General features: G+C 40.6%; 1 protein-coding gene across 7 annotated transcripts in view; it reads left to right on the top strand.

The window, feature by feature from the left end:
- Positions 1-15,949, top strand: part of LOC128696384 (transient receptor potential channel pyrexia) — a 235,169-nt gene that overhangs the window by 201,357 nt on the left and 17,863 nt on the right. For all 7 annotated transcript variants that reach the window (XM_070092480.1, XM_070092479.1, XM_070092482.1 and 4 more), the window contains 2 exons: positions 10,859-11,065; positions 12,272-12,519. In XM_070092480.1, coding sequence (XP_069948581.1) covers positions 10,859-11,065; positions 12,272-12,519 — 455 coding nt within the window. The remainder of the gene's footprint in view (positions 1-10,858; positions 11,066-12,271; positions 12,520-15,949) is intronic.

Genomic DNA, 15,949 nt, shown 5'->3' with positions numbered 1-15,949 from the left:
GAGGATGGAACTATCGTGTTATGACTTTGATATTCTGTACCGACCGGGTCAAGAGAACATCTCACCTGATGCATTCTCTAGGTCCCACTGTGTAGCAGCATGTCATGATTTGCAATCACTCTCAGCTCTCCACAAGGCTTTGTGTCACCCAGGAGTTACACGCCTGTACCATTTTGTCAAATCAAAGAACATGCCCTACTCAGTGGAAGATGTGCGACAAGTGATCAGAGCATGCAGAGTATGTGCAGAGTGCAAGCCAAACTTTCATCAGCCAGAGAAGACTCATCTCATAAAATCCACCCAGCCTTTCGAAAGATTGAATATAGATTTCAAAGGACCTCTACCAAGCACAAATCAGAATAGGTATTTCCTTAACATAGTAGATGAATATTCAAGGTTTCCCTTTGTATTCCCCTGTGCAAATATGGCTGCTTCAACTGTTATTAGTTGTCTTTCACAGTTGTTCTCTATTTTTGGTATGCCAGCTTATATCCATTCAGACAGGGGATCCTCGTTCATGAGTAACGAACTTCAGGAGTTTTTGGCTAGCAAAGGTATTGCCTGCAGCAGAACAACAAGCTACAACCCTCAAGGCAATGGTCAAGTGGAGCGGTTCAATGGTACTATATGGAAGGCAGTTACAATGACATTGAAGTCGCGCAATCTACCTATTCAACACTGGCAAACTGTCCTACCTGATGCTCTTCACTCTATTAGATCACTGCTGTGCACAGCTACTAATGCAACCCCTCATGAAAGACTCCTCAACTATTCACGTCGTTCCTCTACGGGAGCCTCCGTGCCCACTTGGTTATGTCATCCTGGACCCGTTCTCCTGAAGAGTCACCGTAGGATGAACAAGACGGATCCTTTAGTGGAAGAGGTAGAGCTCCTGCAAGCTAATCCACATTACGCCCACATTCGCTACCAAAATGGTGAAGAGACTACAGTATCTACAAGACATTTAGCCCCAGTTGAAATCCCAATTAGTGTGGAATCTCAAGATACACCAATAGATGTGAAAGATGCTTCGTTTTCTCCTGGAAAGCCCCTTGAGACTACCCCTATGGAAATAGAGGATTCTGCTCCAGCAGTTAATCAAACCCCGCTGGAAAATATCGAACCTGGTGAAGAGGCTCAAGGGCTACGAAGGTCGGGACGTGTACGTCGCCCACCTAACAGTTTGGGAGATTACTGTCTCTGATATTTTAGAAGGGGGAGATTGTAGTGATACTGGTCCTGTGGGGAGCAGCAGCAGGATAATACTGCACCACCTCTCGTGGCCCTTAACAACAACAACAGTTTGGTGTGTGTCATGGGCCCCAACACATGGTGTGTGATTCTCTCCTACTATATCCATTTATCAGTGATGCAGATTACATGGTGAGTTTAAATATGTGGCCTGTAGTTATAACTTTTCTCTTGACATATGCAAGACATCACCATCCCTGTAGAAGCCGTTATTAGATGTACTAGTCATTATATTTTGTTGTTGCAGAAGTACTATGAAGATTCTATGTTCAATAAAGCCTAGAGATAAGGCCTGTGTTTCTATCACAACAGAAACCCCTGACCTAATCCCATTTATTCCTCTCCACTGAAACTCTCCCACCCCCTTTAGCTTTGTTTCACTTAAAGCCTGGACATCCAGCTTCTTCTCATTCATAACATCCACAATCATCTCTTTCTTATCATCTGCACAACATCCACGCACATTCAGACTTCCCACTTTGACAATTTTCTTCTTCTTATTCTTTTTAGAAGACATAATGAGGGCAAATTCCTAGGCCTATACCTTGACAACAACCTGAATTTCAGCACCCATATCCAACACATAACCAAAAAAGTATCCAAAACAGTTGGGATTCTCTCCAAGATACGATACTACGTGCCGCAAAATGCCCTTCTCACACTATACCACTCACTTATTTATCCATACCTCACCTATGCTATTTGTGCTTGGGGATCAACTGCAGCAACACACCTAAAGCCAATAATAACCCAACAAAAAGCTGCAGTAAGAATAATCACTAAATCCCATCCCTGGCAACACACCCCCCCACTCTTCATAGATCTAAACTTACTCCCTGTTCAGTACATCCACACTTACTACTGTGCAATCTACATCTACAGGACCTTAACTCCAATATCAACCTTGACCTAAAACGCTTTCTTGATAGTTGTGACAGAACCCACAGGCATAACACCAGACACAAACATCTCTACGACATTCCCCATGTCCGACTAAACCTTTACAAAAATTCAATGTATGTCAAAGGCCCTAAAATCTGGAACACCCTACCTGAGAACTCTAGAACTGCAGACACATTCATCACCTTCAAAACTACCATTAGAAAACATCTTATCTCCCTGATAAACCCCATCAACTAACTACACGAATACCACCTGGTGGTTCACACTTACACTCACTCACCCATTTGACCATAAACAGAAATATTAATCTCAATCTTAAAATAATGAATCCTATGATACTCCAATACTGAAACTATGTACTGTGCCAAAACAAAAGCATTCACATTGCTAAACTCACAAACTAGTATTTAGTCACTTAGCCATAATACCAACTTACCTCATAATTTGTAATATTTTAAAATAAAGAATTAAACTAAGTCTGCCCGAAATACCTAGCCATGCTAGGCGTTCTAGTGGTACACTCTGTAATCATTATTTAACTACATGTAAACCACACAACAACCAAATTCTGTAAATTCAACATTGTAATCTTTATAGAGAATAAACTTTGAATTTGAATTTGAATTTGAATTTGACTGTTTTGGTTGTATATATATGTATTACGAGCCGCTTTTTTGGACGTATTTATACGTGTAAATTCTAGCGGCTTCAAATCAAGCGGGAGAAAGCTGGTAGGCCTACATGAGAGAGAATGGGTCTGTGTGGTGGGTGTGCACCCTGTGAAAAAAATCTGGGACTCAGTGGTGTATCGTGGTAGTCCATTTTCACCATGCCTCGCGGTAAGAAGTACCTCACTCCTTGGCGGGTTGGAGGTCTTTTGTTCCCAAGTGATAGCTCTAACAGCAATGGAAGTGTCAGTGAAAGTGGGTTCCATGGCTTTCAAGCGGGTGTGACCGAAAACAGTGCCCAGGGTAACGTAATTAGTGATGAAAACCCAGATGACCCACGACCTTCCACCACCGGTGCTGGGCCGGCCCGTTCACGTTCACCTGTACCAGGACGAAAGAGGAAACTATTTGCCTGTGTACAAATTCAAATTCAAATTCAAAGTTTATTCTCTATAAGGATTACAATGCTGAGTTTACAGAAATTTGGTTATTGTTTGGTTTACATGTAGTAAAATTGTGATTACAGAGTGTACCACTAGAACGCTTAGCATGGCTAGGCATTTCGAGCATACTTAGTTTTATTCTTAATTATGAGGTAAGTTGGTATTATGGCTAAGTGACTATATACTAGTTTGTGAGTTTAGCAATGTGAATGCTTTTGTTTTGGCACAGTACATAGTTTCAGTATTGGAGTATCACAGGATTCATTATTTTAAGACTGAGATTAATATTTCTGTTTATGGTCAAATGAGTGAGCGAGTGTAAGTGTGAACCACCAGGTGGTATTCGTGTAGTTAGTTGACGGGGTGTATCAGGGAGATAAGATGTTTTCTAATGGTAGTTTTGAAGGTGATGAATGTGTCTGCAGTTCTAGAGTTCTCAGGTAGGGTGTTCCAGATTTTAGGGCCTTTGACATACATTGAATTTTTGTAAAGGTTTAGTCGGACACGGGGAATGTCGTAGAGATGTTTGTGTCTGGTGTTATGCCTGTGGGTTCTGTCACAACTATCAAGAAAGCGTTTTAGGTCAAGGTTGATATTAGAGTTTAAGGTCCTGTAGATATAGATTGCACAGTAGTAAGTGTGGATGTACTGAACTGGGAGTAAGTTTAGATCTATGAAGAGTGGGGGGGGTGTGTTGCCAGGGATGGGATTTAGTGATTATTCTTACTGCAGCTTTTTGTTGGGTTATTATTGGCTTTAGGTGTGTTGCTGCAGTTGATCCCCAAGCACAAATAGCATAGGTGAGGTATGGATAAATAAGTGAGTGGTATAGTGTGAGAAGGGCATTTTGCGGCACGTAGTATCGTATCTTGGAGAGGATCCCAACCGTTTTGGATACTTTTTTGGCTATATGCTGGATATGGGTGCTGAAATTCAGGTTGTTGTCAAGGTATAAGCCTAGGAATTTTCCCCCATTATTTCTGGTAATTAGAGTGTTGTCAATCTTAATGTTAATTTGTGCATCTCCTGCTCTGCTACCAAACATAATATAGTAGGTTTTGTCAGTGTTAAGCGTAAGTTTATTGGCTGTCATCCAAGTCGATATTTTAATCAGCTCCTAATTCACAATGGTGTTGAAGGTGGCAAGATTAGGGTGAGAGATGACATAAGTCGTGTCATCAGCAAAGAGAATGGGTTTCAGGTGTTGGGATATGTTTGGAAGGTCATTGATGTATATGAGGAAGAGCAGGGGACCAAGGACACTTCCCTGCGGAACTCCAGTATCAAGTGGCCGTGTTGCTGATGCTGTGTCTTTAATGGTGACGTACTGATACCTATTAGTAATGTAAGATTTGAAATAAGCAAGCGCATGGCCTCTTATACCATAGTGATCAAGTTTGTGGAGTAGGATGTCGTGGTTTACTGTGTCAAAAGCTTTTCTTAGGTCAATAAAAATTCCTAGTGGATATTCCTTATTTTCCAATGCTGTGTAAAGCAGATCTAGCATTTTTATGATTGCATCATTAGTGCTTTTATTTTTCCTGAATCCAAACTGGCAGGGGTTGAGTATGTTTTGAGCCGTTATAAATGAATACAGTCTCCTGTGCACGAGTTTCTCAAAGATTTTGGATAGCAATGGTAAGTTAGATATTGGCCTATAGTTGTTTAAGTCTGTAGGGTCACCACCTTTATGTATTGGTGTAACCCTTGCCATCTTGAGTAGTTTCGGGAAGGTGCTAGTCTCTTGACTTGTTAAAAAGTAATGAAATAGCATGCGAAAGGACATGGGCCGCTCGTTTGTACAGTAATGGTGGGACATGAGACAGATTCCCCGAGTTATTTTTAAGTGACTTTATGATCTCAATGACTTCCGTGGGCTCAGTTGGTGCAAGATAGAAGGAATTAGGGAAATTTCCATCTAGGTAGTCCCCGGCATGGGCATTGGTATGTGGGATTTTACTGCCGAGATTAGATCCTATGTTTGAGAAGAAGTCGTTTATCTTGTTTGCTGTGTCAGTGGGATGTAGTGGTGTTTCATTAGGTTTAGTTAGGACAGTATTCTTGGTTTTTCTCAGATGTGAGCAGTGAAAGTGATAATGAGAGTGATTTCAAAGCTACTGAAAGCAGTTCTAGTTGCAGCAGTGAGGGTGAATATTCCCCAGTGAAGCAGCAGTATATACGACGTAGCATGCCATCTGGTAGTGTGTCATATGCTGTTCCAAGGGGAACGAGTAAATCTTGGAGCACATCCCATGGCCCTACACCATGACCTGATAGTGAAGATGACGATATTGTTACGATGGGTATGAATGATGTGAGTGAGGCAGCAGGTGGTGGTGGTGATAGTGATGGTGGCACGAATCATGTGGCACCAGCAGCGGGCCATGCTACTACCGACTCTGCTGACTCTGCACAACTACAACCAGCCTAAAGTCAGTTCCTGATCAGCCGGGCTGTGGCTCGTACGTTGGTTTGCATGCAGCCAGCAGCAACAGCCTGGTTGATCAGGCTCTGATCCACCAGGAGGCCTGGTCACAGACCGGGCCGCGGGGGCGTTGACCCCCGGAACTCTCTCCAGGTAAACTCCAGCCTCACCCAACCCCACACTCCCACAACAACCACAACCTGCACAACCACAACCACGTTTCAGTATACAGAACCCACCAGCAGACCGCATCTGGGATTGGCAGCAAGGCGATGAGTTTGTTCCCAGTCCCCATGAATTGATGAAACACAAAGTGGAATACGGCCATCATGTACACTTGGGAACAATGCTACTGAACTGGAATGCTTTCAGTTATTCCTCGATGAACCCCTAATGGACATTATTGTCAGGGAAACCAACAAATACTATGAGTACACCATGGCAAATATAATTCTTTCACCAAGATCACGGCTACACCAGTGGAAGGACACAACTGTGGCAGAGATGTACCTGTTCTTTGCCACAATAATGCTTATGCCACATGTGTATAAGCACACTGTCACCACATACTGGTCAACAGAATGCCTGATTTCAACCCCAGGTTTTAGTGACATTATAGGAGGAAATTGTTTTTTGATACTGTTACGTATGTTACACTTTTCAGACAAAACAAGGCCTGACAGAAGCAACAGGTTATATAAGATCAGAAATGTGTTTATGTACTGAAACAAAAGTGTTGCATGTATTTTTATCCCTTCAGGAAGCTTGTTATTGATGAGTCTTTGATTTTGTTCAAAGGAAGACTCTCATTCAAGCAATACATACCAAGCAAGAGGAAACGCTTTGGTATAAAGTTATTTGTACTGTGTGATTGCAAAAGTGGTCTTGTTTTGGATATTGCGTACAGTGGCAGTAATACATTGAGAGATACCAGGAAGTTATTGGGTATCTCTGGTGATGTGGTTCGAACAATGATGGAACCATATCTTGGTAAGGGGCATATATTATATACTGATAACTGGTACATAAGCCCCATACTCAGTGATTTCTTGCAAGTGAACATGACAGACGTGTGTGGCACAGTGTGTGGTAATCGTAAACATATGCCAAGGTTCGACGCTGGCACTCGCAGAGGTGAGGTGCAGGCCTTTGCTGCCAATGACATCATGGCATTTCAGTGGCATGACAAATGTGATGTCACATTGTTGACATCAGTTCACCGAAACGAAATGGCACACATTGGCAGGCACAATAGAGAGACCAATGAACCCATTCTAAAACTTGCAGCTGTCATGGACTACAACCTCAATATGTGCTTAGCGGACAAATGTGACATGCAGATTGGGTTTGCTGATTGTGTATGCAAGAGTTATAAGTGGTATATAAAACTTTTTTTCCATCTTCTTGATATTTCCATGCTAAATGCTTATAACATATACAAGTTGAGGACCAACAACAAACCAAAATATGGTGAATTTTGTTTGTCAGTCATCAGACAAATAATCAAGTACCAAGGAGCAACACCTGCAATAGACCAGCGCCCACAAAATTACCAACATATGCCATCTCGTTTGAGGCCTGGTGATCACTACCCCATACAACTGCCTCCTACTGCTTTCAAGAAAAGTGCTCAGAAGAGGTGTTTTGTATGTGGACATACCACAAAACGCCCACAAACATGCAGAGACACTCGTTTTATGTGTGAGGAGTGTCAAGTACCACTCTGCATATACCCATGTTTCAAAGAGTTCCACAAGCTGCAGCAGTTCTAGGAACGTGTTCAGTGACTGTACATATGTATATATATTATGGAACAATAGTAATAAACAATGTTTTGTATTGTTTGTGTAAACAAATTTTATATACAATCCAACAGTGATAATGTTTGTTCGGTTATTGTGTTGTAAACAATGAGTGTATATTTGAACGTTGCACCTTACTTTGGTCTCACAGGCCACGTAAGTTACTTAGAAAAGAAAAATATTTGAAAATACAAGAAACCTTCGAATTGGAGTAAATAAAAGAATACCGGGTGGGCGGCATTCGCCACTGTTGCCATACGCCGCTCATTTTCTGCCAACTTTGCACCTCTATATCTCGGCAAGTACTGATGGCAAAAAATTTTTTAGGCTTAAAACACTCAGTAAAATAATCCTAACATTTTGATAAGAAAATTCTTTTTTTTTTTTTTTTTTTAATATTTTGCGACATAGAATGACAGTTTCAGAAAGGGGTCTGCGACAGTCAAAAGGTTAAGTTCCATGTTTGCTATTTCTCTGACCAGTGCCTCCCCCCATATTACAGATATATTGGTATCTTTTAGCCACTCTTTCTAGTTTACATCTTCTTTTCCTTTTCCTTAAAGGAATATGCCTTGAACATGCCTCGAGTGCCACAGGGTTAATTTTTTTCTAGACATATTTGGACATGATACATAGTTGTACAAAAGAAATACAGTGGTTTAGTGTACATGCCATAAGCCCCTTGTATGCAGAGCATTGTGGGCAGGCTTAAAATTAACTTAAGATTAACTAAGCAATTATATATTCAGACATTGGTTTGGATCCATGTTGCTTAGGATATTTTCCCAGTTTATATCATTTAGGACCTGGTTGACTTGGTTTCACCTTATGTTTTTGTTATTAAAGTTGAATTTGGTGAGGGCTGCCTCATGACTGATCACATTTTGTTGTTCTGGGGCCCCGTGCATACATGTCTGAACCTCTATTATGTTGTGATCTGAGTATATTGTTTTTATTCTTTATTCTTGATAAGGTAATATTTCGTATTAAATCATCATTGTTAGTAAGGATGAGGTCCAGTGTATTCTCCAATCTTGTTGACTATTATTTGCTGGTTTAAGGTGAATTTGGTGCAGAGATTTAAAAGCTTGTGTGTGTGAGAGTTTTCATCTGAGCTGCCTCCTGGGGTTATCTCTGCTACAGCATTATTTGCTACATTCCTCCATTTTAGGTGCCTTAGGTTGAAATCCCCCAGGAGCAAGATGTTTGGGGCAGGGGCTGGAAAATTTTCTAGACAGTGGTCTCTTTTTAATAGTTGTTCCTGGAATTGTTGGGAGGCTTGTATACAACCACAATGACCAGGTTTTGGTTCTCAATCTTTACTGTCAAAACATCAACATCATTTGAGGCATTTAAGATAAGATAAGATTTCGTTCGGATTTTTAACCCCGGAGGGTTAGCCACCCAGGATAACCCAAGAAAGTCAGTGCGTCATCGAGGACTGTCTAACTTATTTCCATTGGGGTCCTTAATCTTGTCCCCCAGGATGCGACCCACACCAGTCGACTAACACCCAGGTACCTATTTGCTGCTAGGTGAACAGGACAACAGGTGTAAGGAAACGTGTCGAAATGTTTCCACCCGCCGGGAATCGAACCCGGGCCCTCCGTGTGTGAAGCGGGAGCTTTAGCCACCAGGCCACCGGGCATATTAGTGACTCTGTGACATACAGGCTAACCCCGCTCCCCCTTTTGCCTGTTCACTCTGTCACATCTGTATAGGTTATGACCTGGGATCCATATTTCATTGTTAAAGTGATCCTTTATGTGTATCTCTGTGAAAACCTCTGTAAGCAGTCCACAGCTGGGTTTAGACCCTGTATATTTGCAAATATGAATGTTGTCTTACTGATGGTATGTGGGGGCCTTTTTTTTCCCTGGCACTAATATCTGTTGTTCATGTTCACCCATCAGTAAAGTGGGTACCTGGGTGTTAGTTGATTGGTGTGGGTCGTATCCTGGGACAAAAGTGACTTAATATGCCTGAAATGCTCTGCATAACAAAAGGCTTTCTGTGTAGTAGTATGTCATTGGTGTCACTTAGGCCTGTATACCTTGTACATGTACTTGTAGAAATAAAGATATTTTTTTTTTTTATTAATACATCTGCCATTTCCCACCAAGGTAGGGTGGCCCGAAAAAGAAAAACTTTCACCATAATTCACTCCACTATCTTGCCAGAGGTGCACTTACACTACATTTATAAAACTACAACATTAACACCCCTCCTTCATACTGCAGGCACTGTACTTCCCATCTCCATTACTCAAGTCTGGCCTGCCGGTTTCCCGGAATCCCTTCATAAATATTACCCTGCTCACACTCCAACAGCATGTCAAGTCCTAAAAACCATTTGTCTCCATTTGCTCCTATCTAACACATGCATGCTTGCTGGAAGCCCAAGCCCCTTGCACACAAAACCTCCTTTACCCCCTCCCTCCAACCTTTCCTAGGTCGACATCTACCCTGCCTTCCCTCCACTAAAGATTTATACACTCTCGAAGTCATATTATTTTGTTCCCTCCTCTCTATATGTCTGAATCGCCTCAACAACCCCTCCTCAGCCCTCTGGATAATAGTTTTGGTAATCCTGCACCTCGTCCTAATTTCCAAACTATGAATTTTCTGCATTATATTCACACCACACATTGCCCTCAGACACATCTCCACTGCCTCCAGCCTTCTCCTTGTTGCAACATTCACCACCTATGCTTTGCACCCATATAAGAGAGTTGGTATAATTATACTCTCCAAGTAAAGATATTATTATTATTACTTATTACATATTATTATAAGTGACATTTCTTTAATGCACTTTGGAAAGCCTATGTCGAGGCAGAACATTTCTGGTATATTAGAATGGGCTGCCTAATAATACTGAGTTCAGTAACAGTATAAATTCATTTATGTCTAAAGATAAGAGTACCTTATTAATGAATCTGCAAAAGAGAAAAGAAAAAGTCAATCAGATTTTACAGTTCTGTATTAGTAGTAGTTACTGTGTAGCTGGAAACTTTGCTGGATCTAGTTTACATTTATAGTATATAGTATAGTAGTAACAATTGTTGTGTTGTAATTTTAACAATATGTAGATTTTGTATAACCCATAGTACTGCATTTTTATTTTGTAAATGTGTGTTTATGCATCTGTGTGTGCATACCAGTGTATAGTTGTGTTTAAACAAGATACTGTACAAAATAGATGAACCCCAACTGAAATCAATCATCTTTGGCTTTGTTGGATTTGCCTGAGTTGAATTTTCATTTACCACCAGATTATATCTATAATAATACAGTGTTTAATGCAGTCTTGCAATCCACCCTTTTTAGTAAATCAGTACAATTAATAAAACATTTTTTTTATCAGGACACTGACTTTAGTGACTTCTGGTCGACACTTCCCAAGGCAATAGTAATGGCTACCGGAGAGTTTGAGTACTCTGATCTAAGCCAACACTTCTCTCGCAGACTGATCTTCTTAACATCAGCTCTACTTGTTTTCCTCCTCTTTTTGTTCCTCATCTTCCTTGTCCTCATGAACGTTATGAATGGGCTGGCAGTCACAGATACTCAGGTATGCTCACTGTTCTGTGATTTATGAAATCTACGTTCTTATGTTATTATATTCATGAAGTGTGTAGAAGGCCCATTATGTGACATGAGCTTTCCTATGTATTAGGGTAATAATAATTTACATAAATGGCTTGCCATAAGGAATAAAACACAAAATGAATAGGTTAGTAGATGATACTAGGATCTCTACAAAATGACTCAAATAACATGACTAAAGGGAGTGATGGATAATGGAATTTAATTAAGATAGTCACCCTGCCTTGGTGGGATATGCTCAGTTATTTTTAAAATATAAGTTACCAAGTAATTGAAATGAGAGAAAGCGATACAAAGCCTCAAGAACAATATCAGTTTTGTAATGAAATGCTAAAAGCATGAGAGAGAGATATCTAGTAATTATCATGGGCAAGAAAAATTGTCACCAGATATCACAAAATTGTGAGAAATTCATTTACTAAACTACTAGTTATTTTGATAGTTTTATTTTGCACCCCATATCCATGTTGTTGGTGATAGTTAAAATAATTACTGAGGCACATAATGAATCTATGGACTGGGCCACATCATTTGATTAGCTAACATACACAACATACACTGACAAACTTTAAAATAGCCTATAGATATATGGATGAGGAAATAATAATAATAATATACAAATTCTCACACACCAAGCTATAAATGCAAGAACAGTGATAAAGATGAAATACTAAAGTCTATGATCAAGTGTGACAGTATGATCGTCAGATCATCAGCTCTAAGAAACAGGTGAGCTTTCAACTGAGACTTGAAAGCATGAACAGATTCCTGTCTGATAAGAAAGACACAGGCAATATGTTAAACAATCTAGGAGCTAGATAAAAGAAAGACTCTGTGAATGATTTCTCCCAACAACACTAGGCTCAATCAGCCTAGAAGGGTCTGTGGCAGTTCGCAGAAACATTATTGAGTCCAATGTAAAAGGTACTAGCTAATTGGCAAGATACTTACTAGCTTTAAGTGTTCATAAACTTAATGGTTTTAAATGTTAATAAATGTAATAGCTTTAATTCAGTTCTATAGATGTTGATATCCTTACTAAATACTCTATTAGGTTTTAATATTTATAACTACTCTATATGAAGTCATGTTTAATGTAGCAACTCAACAATGTGGCACAGTTCTAGGCATTGAAAAATATACATTTTAGTAACTTAATAATGATTTTCAGAAAGTGGTGGAAGACGCAACACTACATTCCCTCACTTCACGTTTAGAGCTGATCTACCTGATTGAGTCCTTGTTCCTCAGATGTCCTGGCCTTCACTCTCACATGGAAAAAGTTCAATTGCTCTCTGGAAATAAGTACAAGCCTGTTTTATATGCCCAGATGAATAAACACATCAAGAAACAGAGACTCATATCTGGGAAGGAGCAGTTCCGGAGCAAGCTTGATGATTATTCAGCAGAATGCCTTAGGTATCCTCAAATACATATATGTATAATTCAGTATACAGTGTCTTTAAGTTTAATATAATGTCAAACTGAATGTATATGTAGCACTTTGTTGCTGTCTTACTCTTCATGACGCTCCCAGTTTGCATACAGGCTATCTTTTTTGAATGCTTTACAGGTCAACCATCACTAATCCAGCATCATTGGGACCTGTAGTGTGCCGGATTAGTAATTTTGCTGGATCACAGAGTAGTTAGGTTAGAATACACTTACCCTAACAGCTAACCCCCCCTCATCCTACCTTTAAAATACCCTGTAAATCAGTACAAGTTGGTTAATAAAGTTAACCAACTTGGCTTACACAAGAAAGTTCATCACTGCCACTTCCAAAGTGAAGAGGTGAAATTTACAACTTTTTTTTTTCAACAAGTTGGCTGACTCCCACCGAGGCAGGGCGACCCAAAAAGAAAGAAAATCCCCAAAAAGAAAATACTTTCATCATCATTCAACACTTTCACCTCACTCACATATAATCACTGTTTTTGCACAGGTGCCCAGAACACAACAGTTTAGAAGCATATACGTATAAAGATACACAACATATCCCTCTGAACTGCTAATATCCCGAACCCCTCCTTTAAAGTGCAGACATTGTACTTCCCATTTCCAGTACTCAAGTCCGGCTATATAAAAATAACCGGTTTCCCTGAATCCCTTCACTAAATATTACCCAGCTCACACTCCAACAGCTCGTCAGGCCCCAAATACCATTCGTCTCCATTCACTCCTATCTAACACGCTCACGCATGCTTGCTGGAAGTCCAAGCCCCTTGCCCACAAATCCTCCTTTACGCCCTCTGTCCAACCTTTTCGAGGACGACCCCTACCCCGCCTTCCTTCTCCTACAGATTTATATGCTCTCCATGTCATTCTACTTTGATCCATTCTCAACAACCCCTCTTCAGCCCTCTGACTAATACTTTTATTAACTCCACTTCTTCTCCTAATTTCCACACTCTGAATTTTCTGCATAATATTTACACCACACATTGCCTTTTGACAGGACATCTCCACTGCCTCCAACTGCCTACTCACTGCAGCATTTACAACCCAAGCTTCACACCCATATAAGAGTGTTGGTACCACTATACTTTCATACATTCCCTTCTTTGCCTTCATAGATAATGCTTTTTGTCTCCACATATACCTCAATGCACCACTCACCTTTTTTTCTTCATCAATTCTATGGTTAACCTCATCCTTCATAAATCCATCCGCTGACACATCAACTCCCAAATATCTGAAAGCATTCACTTCTTCCATACCCCTCCTCTCCAATTTGATATCCAATTTTTCTTTATCTAAATCATTTGATACCCTTATCACCTTACTCTTTTCTATGTTCACTTTCAACTTTCTACCTTTAAACTCGTCCACTAACCTTTGCAGCTTTTCTTTAGAATCTCCCATAAGCACAGTATCATCAGCCAAAAGTAACTGTGTCAATTCCCATTTTGTATTTGATTCCCCATAATTTAATCCCACCCCCTCTCTCGAACACCCAAGCATTTACTTCTTTTACAACCCCATCTATAAATATATTAAACAACCATGGTGACATTACACATCCCTGTCTAAGACCGACTTTTACCGAGAAGTAGTCTCCCTCTCTTCTACACTCCCAAGAGGGCGGAGACCCAGGGGTCCCTACTCGGAACAAAAGTTGTTCCGAGTAGGGAAATTAGATCTAAGAAAAATGATCCCAAATGGATGAACAATAGATTAAAACATCTCATTGGTCAAAAGAGAGGCATATATAGGCATATCAAAAGAGGGGATGGGCAGTTAAGGAATCAATATATTCAACTAAAGAGAGAAATAAAGAAAGGAATAAGAAAAGAAAAAAGGGATTATGAGGCTAAGGTCGCAAGGGATTCAAAGACTAACCCAAAAGGGTTTTTTCAGGTATACAGAAGTAAGATTAGGGACAAGATTGGCCCACTTTAGAGTAACTCTGGTCAGATCACTGACAGTGATAAGGATATGTGTGAAATTCTAAATACCTACTTCCTCTCAGTTTTCACCCAGGAAAATACTAGCAATATTCCTGAAATAATAGATTATGTAGAACAGGATGATAATAAACTATGCACGATTGCAATAACTAGTGACATGGTCCTCAGGCAAATAGAGAAACTAAAAACTAACAAATCCCCAGGCCCTGATGAACTGTTTGCAAGGGTGTTAAAGGAATGTAAAGAGGAACTTAGCATACCTTTGGCTAATCTTTTTAACATATCACTACAAACTGGCATAGTGCCTGATAAGTGGAAAATGGCAAATGTAATACCTATTTACAAGGCAGGTGACAGGTCCTTGGCTTCAAACTATAGACCAATAAGCCTTACCTCCATAGTGGGAAAATTTATGGAATCAATAATTGCCGAAGCAATTCGTAGCCATCTTGACAGGCACAGATTGATTAATGAATCTCAACATGGTTTTACAAAGGGGCATTCCTGTCTTACGAATTTACTAACTTTTTTCACTAAGGTGTTTGAGGAGGTAGATCACGGTAACAAATATGGTATTGTGTATATGGACTTCAGTAAGGCTTTTGATAGAGTTCCACACCAGAGGCTATTGAGGAAACTTAAGGCACACAGATGCGAAACGTGCATCCTGGGCTTTATTCTGTTCTTTTCTTTCTTTTCGTACCTCTGCCAGTCAGGCATGGGGTTTCTTCCACTCCATGTTGGGATCACGTTCTGTAAGTACTTTTTCCCTGCTGAAGGAAGGAGCGACTCCACTCTTACCCCAGGACAAGGCTGAGACATTTGCAAATTTCTTTGGTCCTATGTTTTCTCCTCCTCCTCCTCTACCCTCTAAGGTGATCAAATGGGGCCCTTTGCCACCTGCCGTACCCGAGGTTCACTGCCAGGTGCTGGCATCTCCCTTTAGCTCCCATGAATTGCAGCGGGCACTTTCCCAACTTTCTTCCTGCTCTTCTCCAGGGGAGGACAACTTACCCTATTCATTTGTACTACATCTACCTCCCTCCTGTACAGAAGCTATGCTGGAGGTTTTCAATACCAGCTGGTATACAGGTGTCTTCCCTGATATGTGGAAACACTCTCTTCTGATTCCAATTCTAAAGCCGGGCAAGGATGATACCCAACCGAGCCCTTACCGGCCTATTGCTCTACTGCCCTGCTTGGGTAAGGTGCTGGAATGACTGGTGGCTACTCGTCTCTCCTGGTGGATTGAGGAACATGGCCTCCTGCCTGATAACCAAAGTGGCTTCCGAGAAGGTCGGTCCACCCTCGACCCTTTGCTTCAATTTACACAGCTTGTGCACACTTCATTTGAATGCCGGGAGTTCCTTTTGGCAGCATTTTTGGACCTACACAGAGCATTTGACTCTGCATCACACACAGCAATTGTTTTCAAGCTG

This window comes from Cherax quadricarinatus, chromosome 39, assembly GCF_038502225.1.
Source record: "Cherax quadricarinatus isolate ZL_2023a chromosome 39, ASM3850222v1, whole genome shotgun sequence".
Classification (NCBI taxonomy): Eukaryota; Metazoa; Arthropoda; class Malacostraca; order Decapoda; family Parastacidae; genus Cherax; species Cherax quadricarinatus.
The sequence above is the reverse complement of the archived record's forward strand: the minus strand, read 5'-3'. Positions and strand labels throughout refer to the sequence as shown.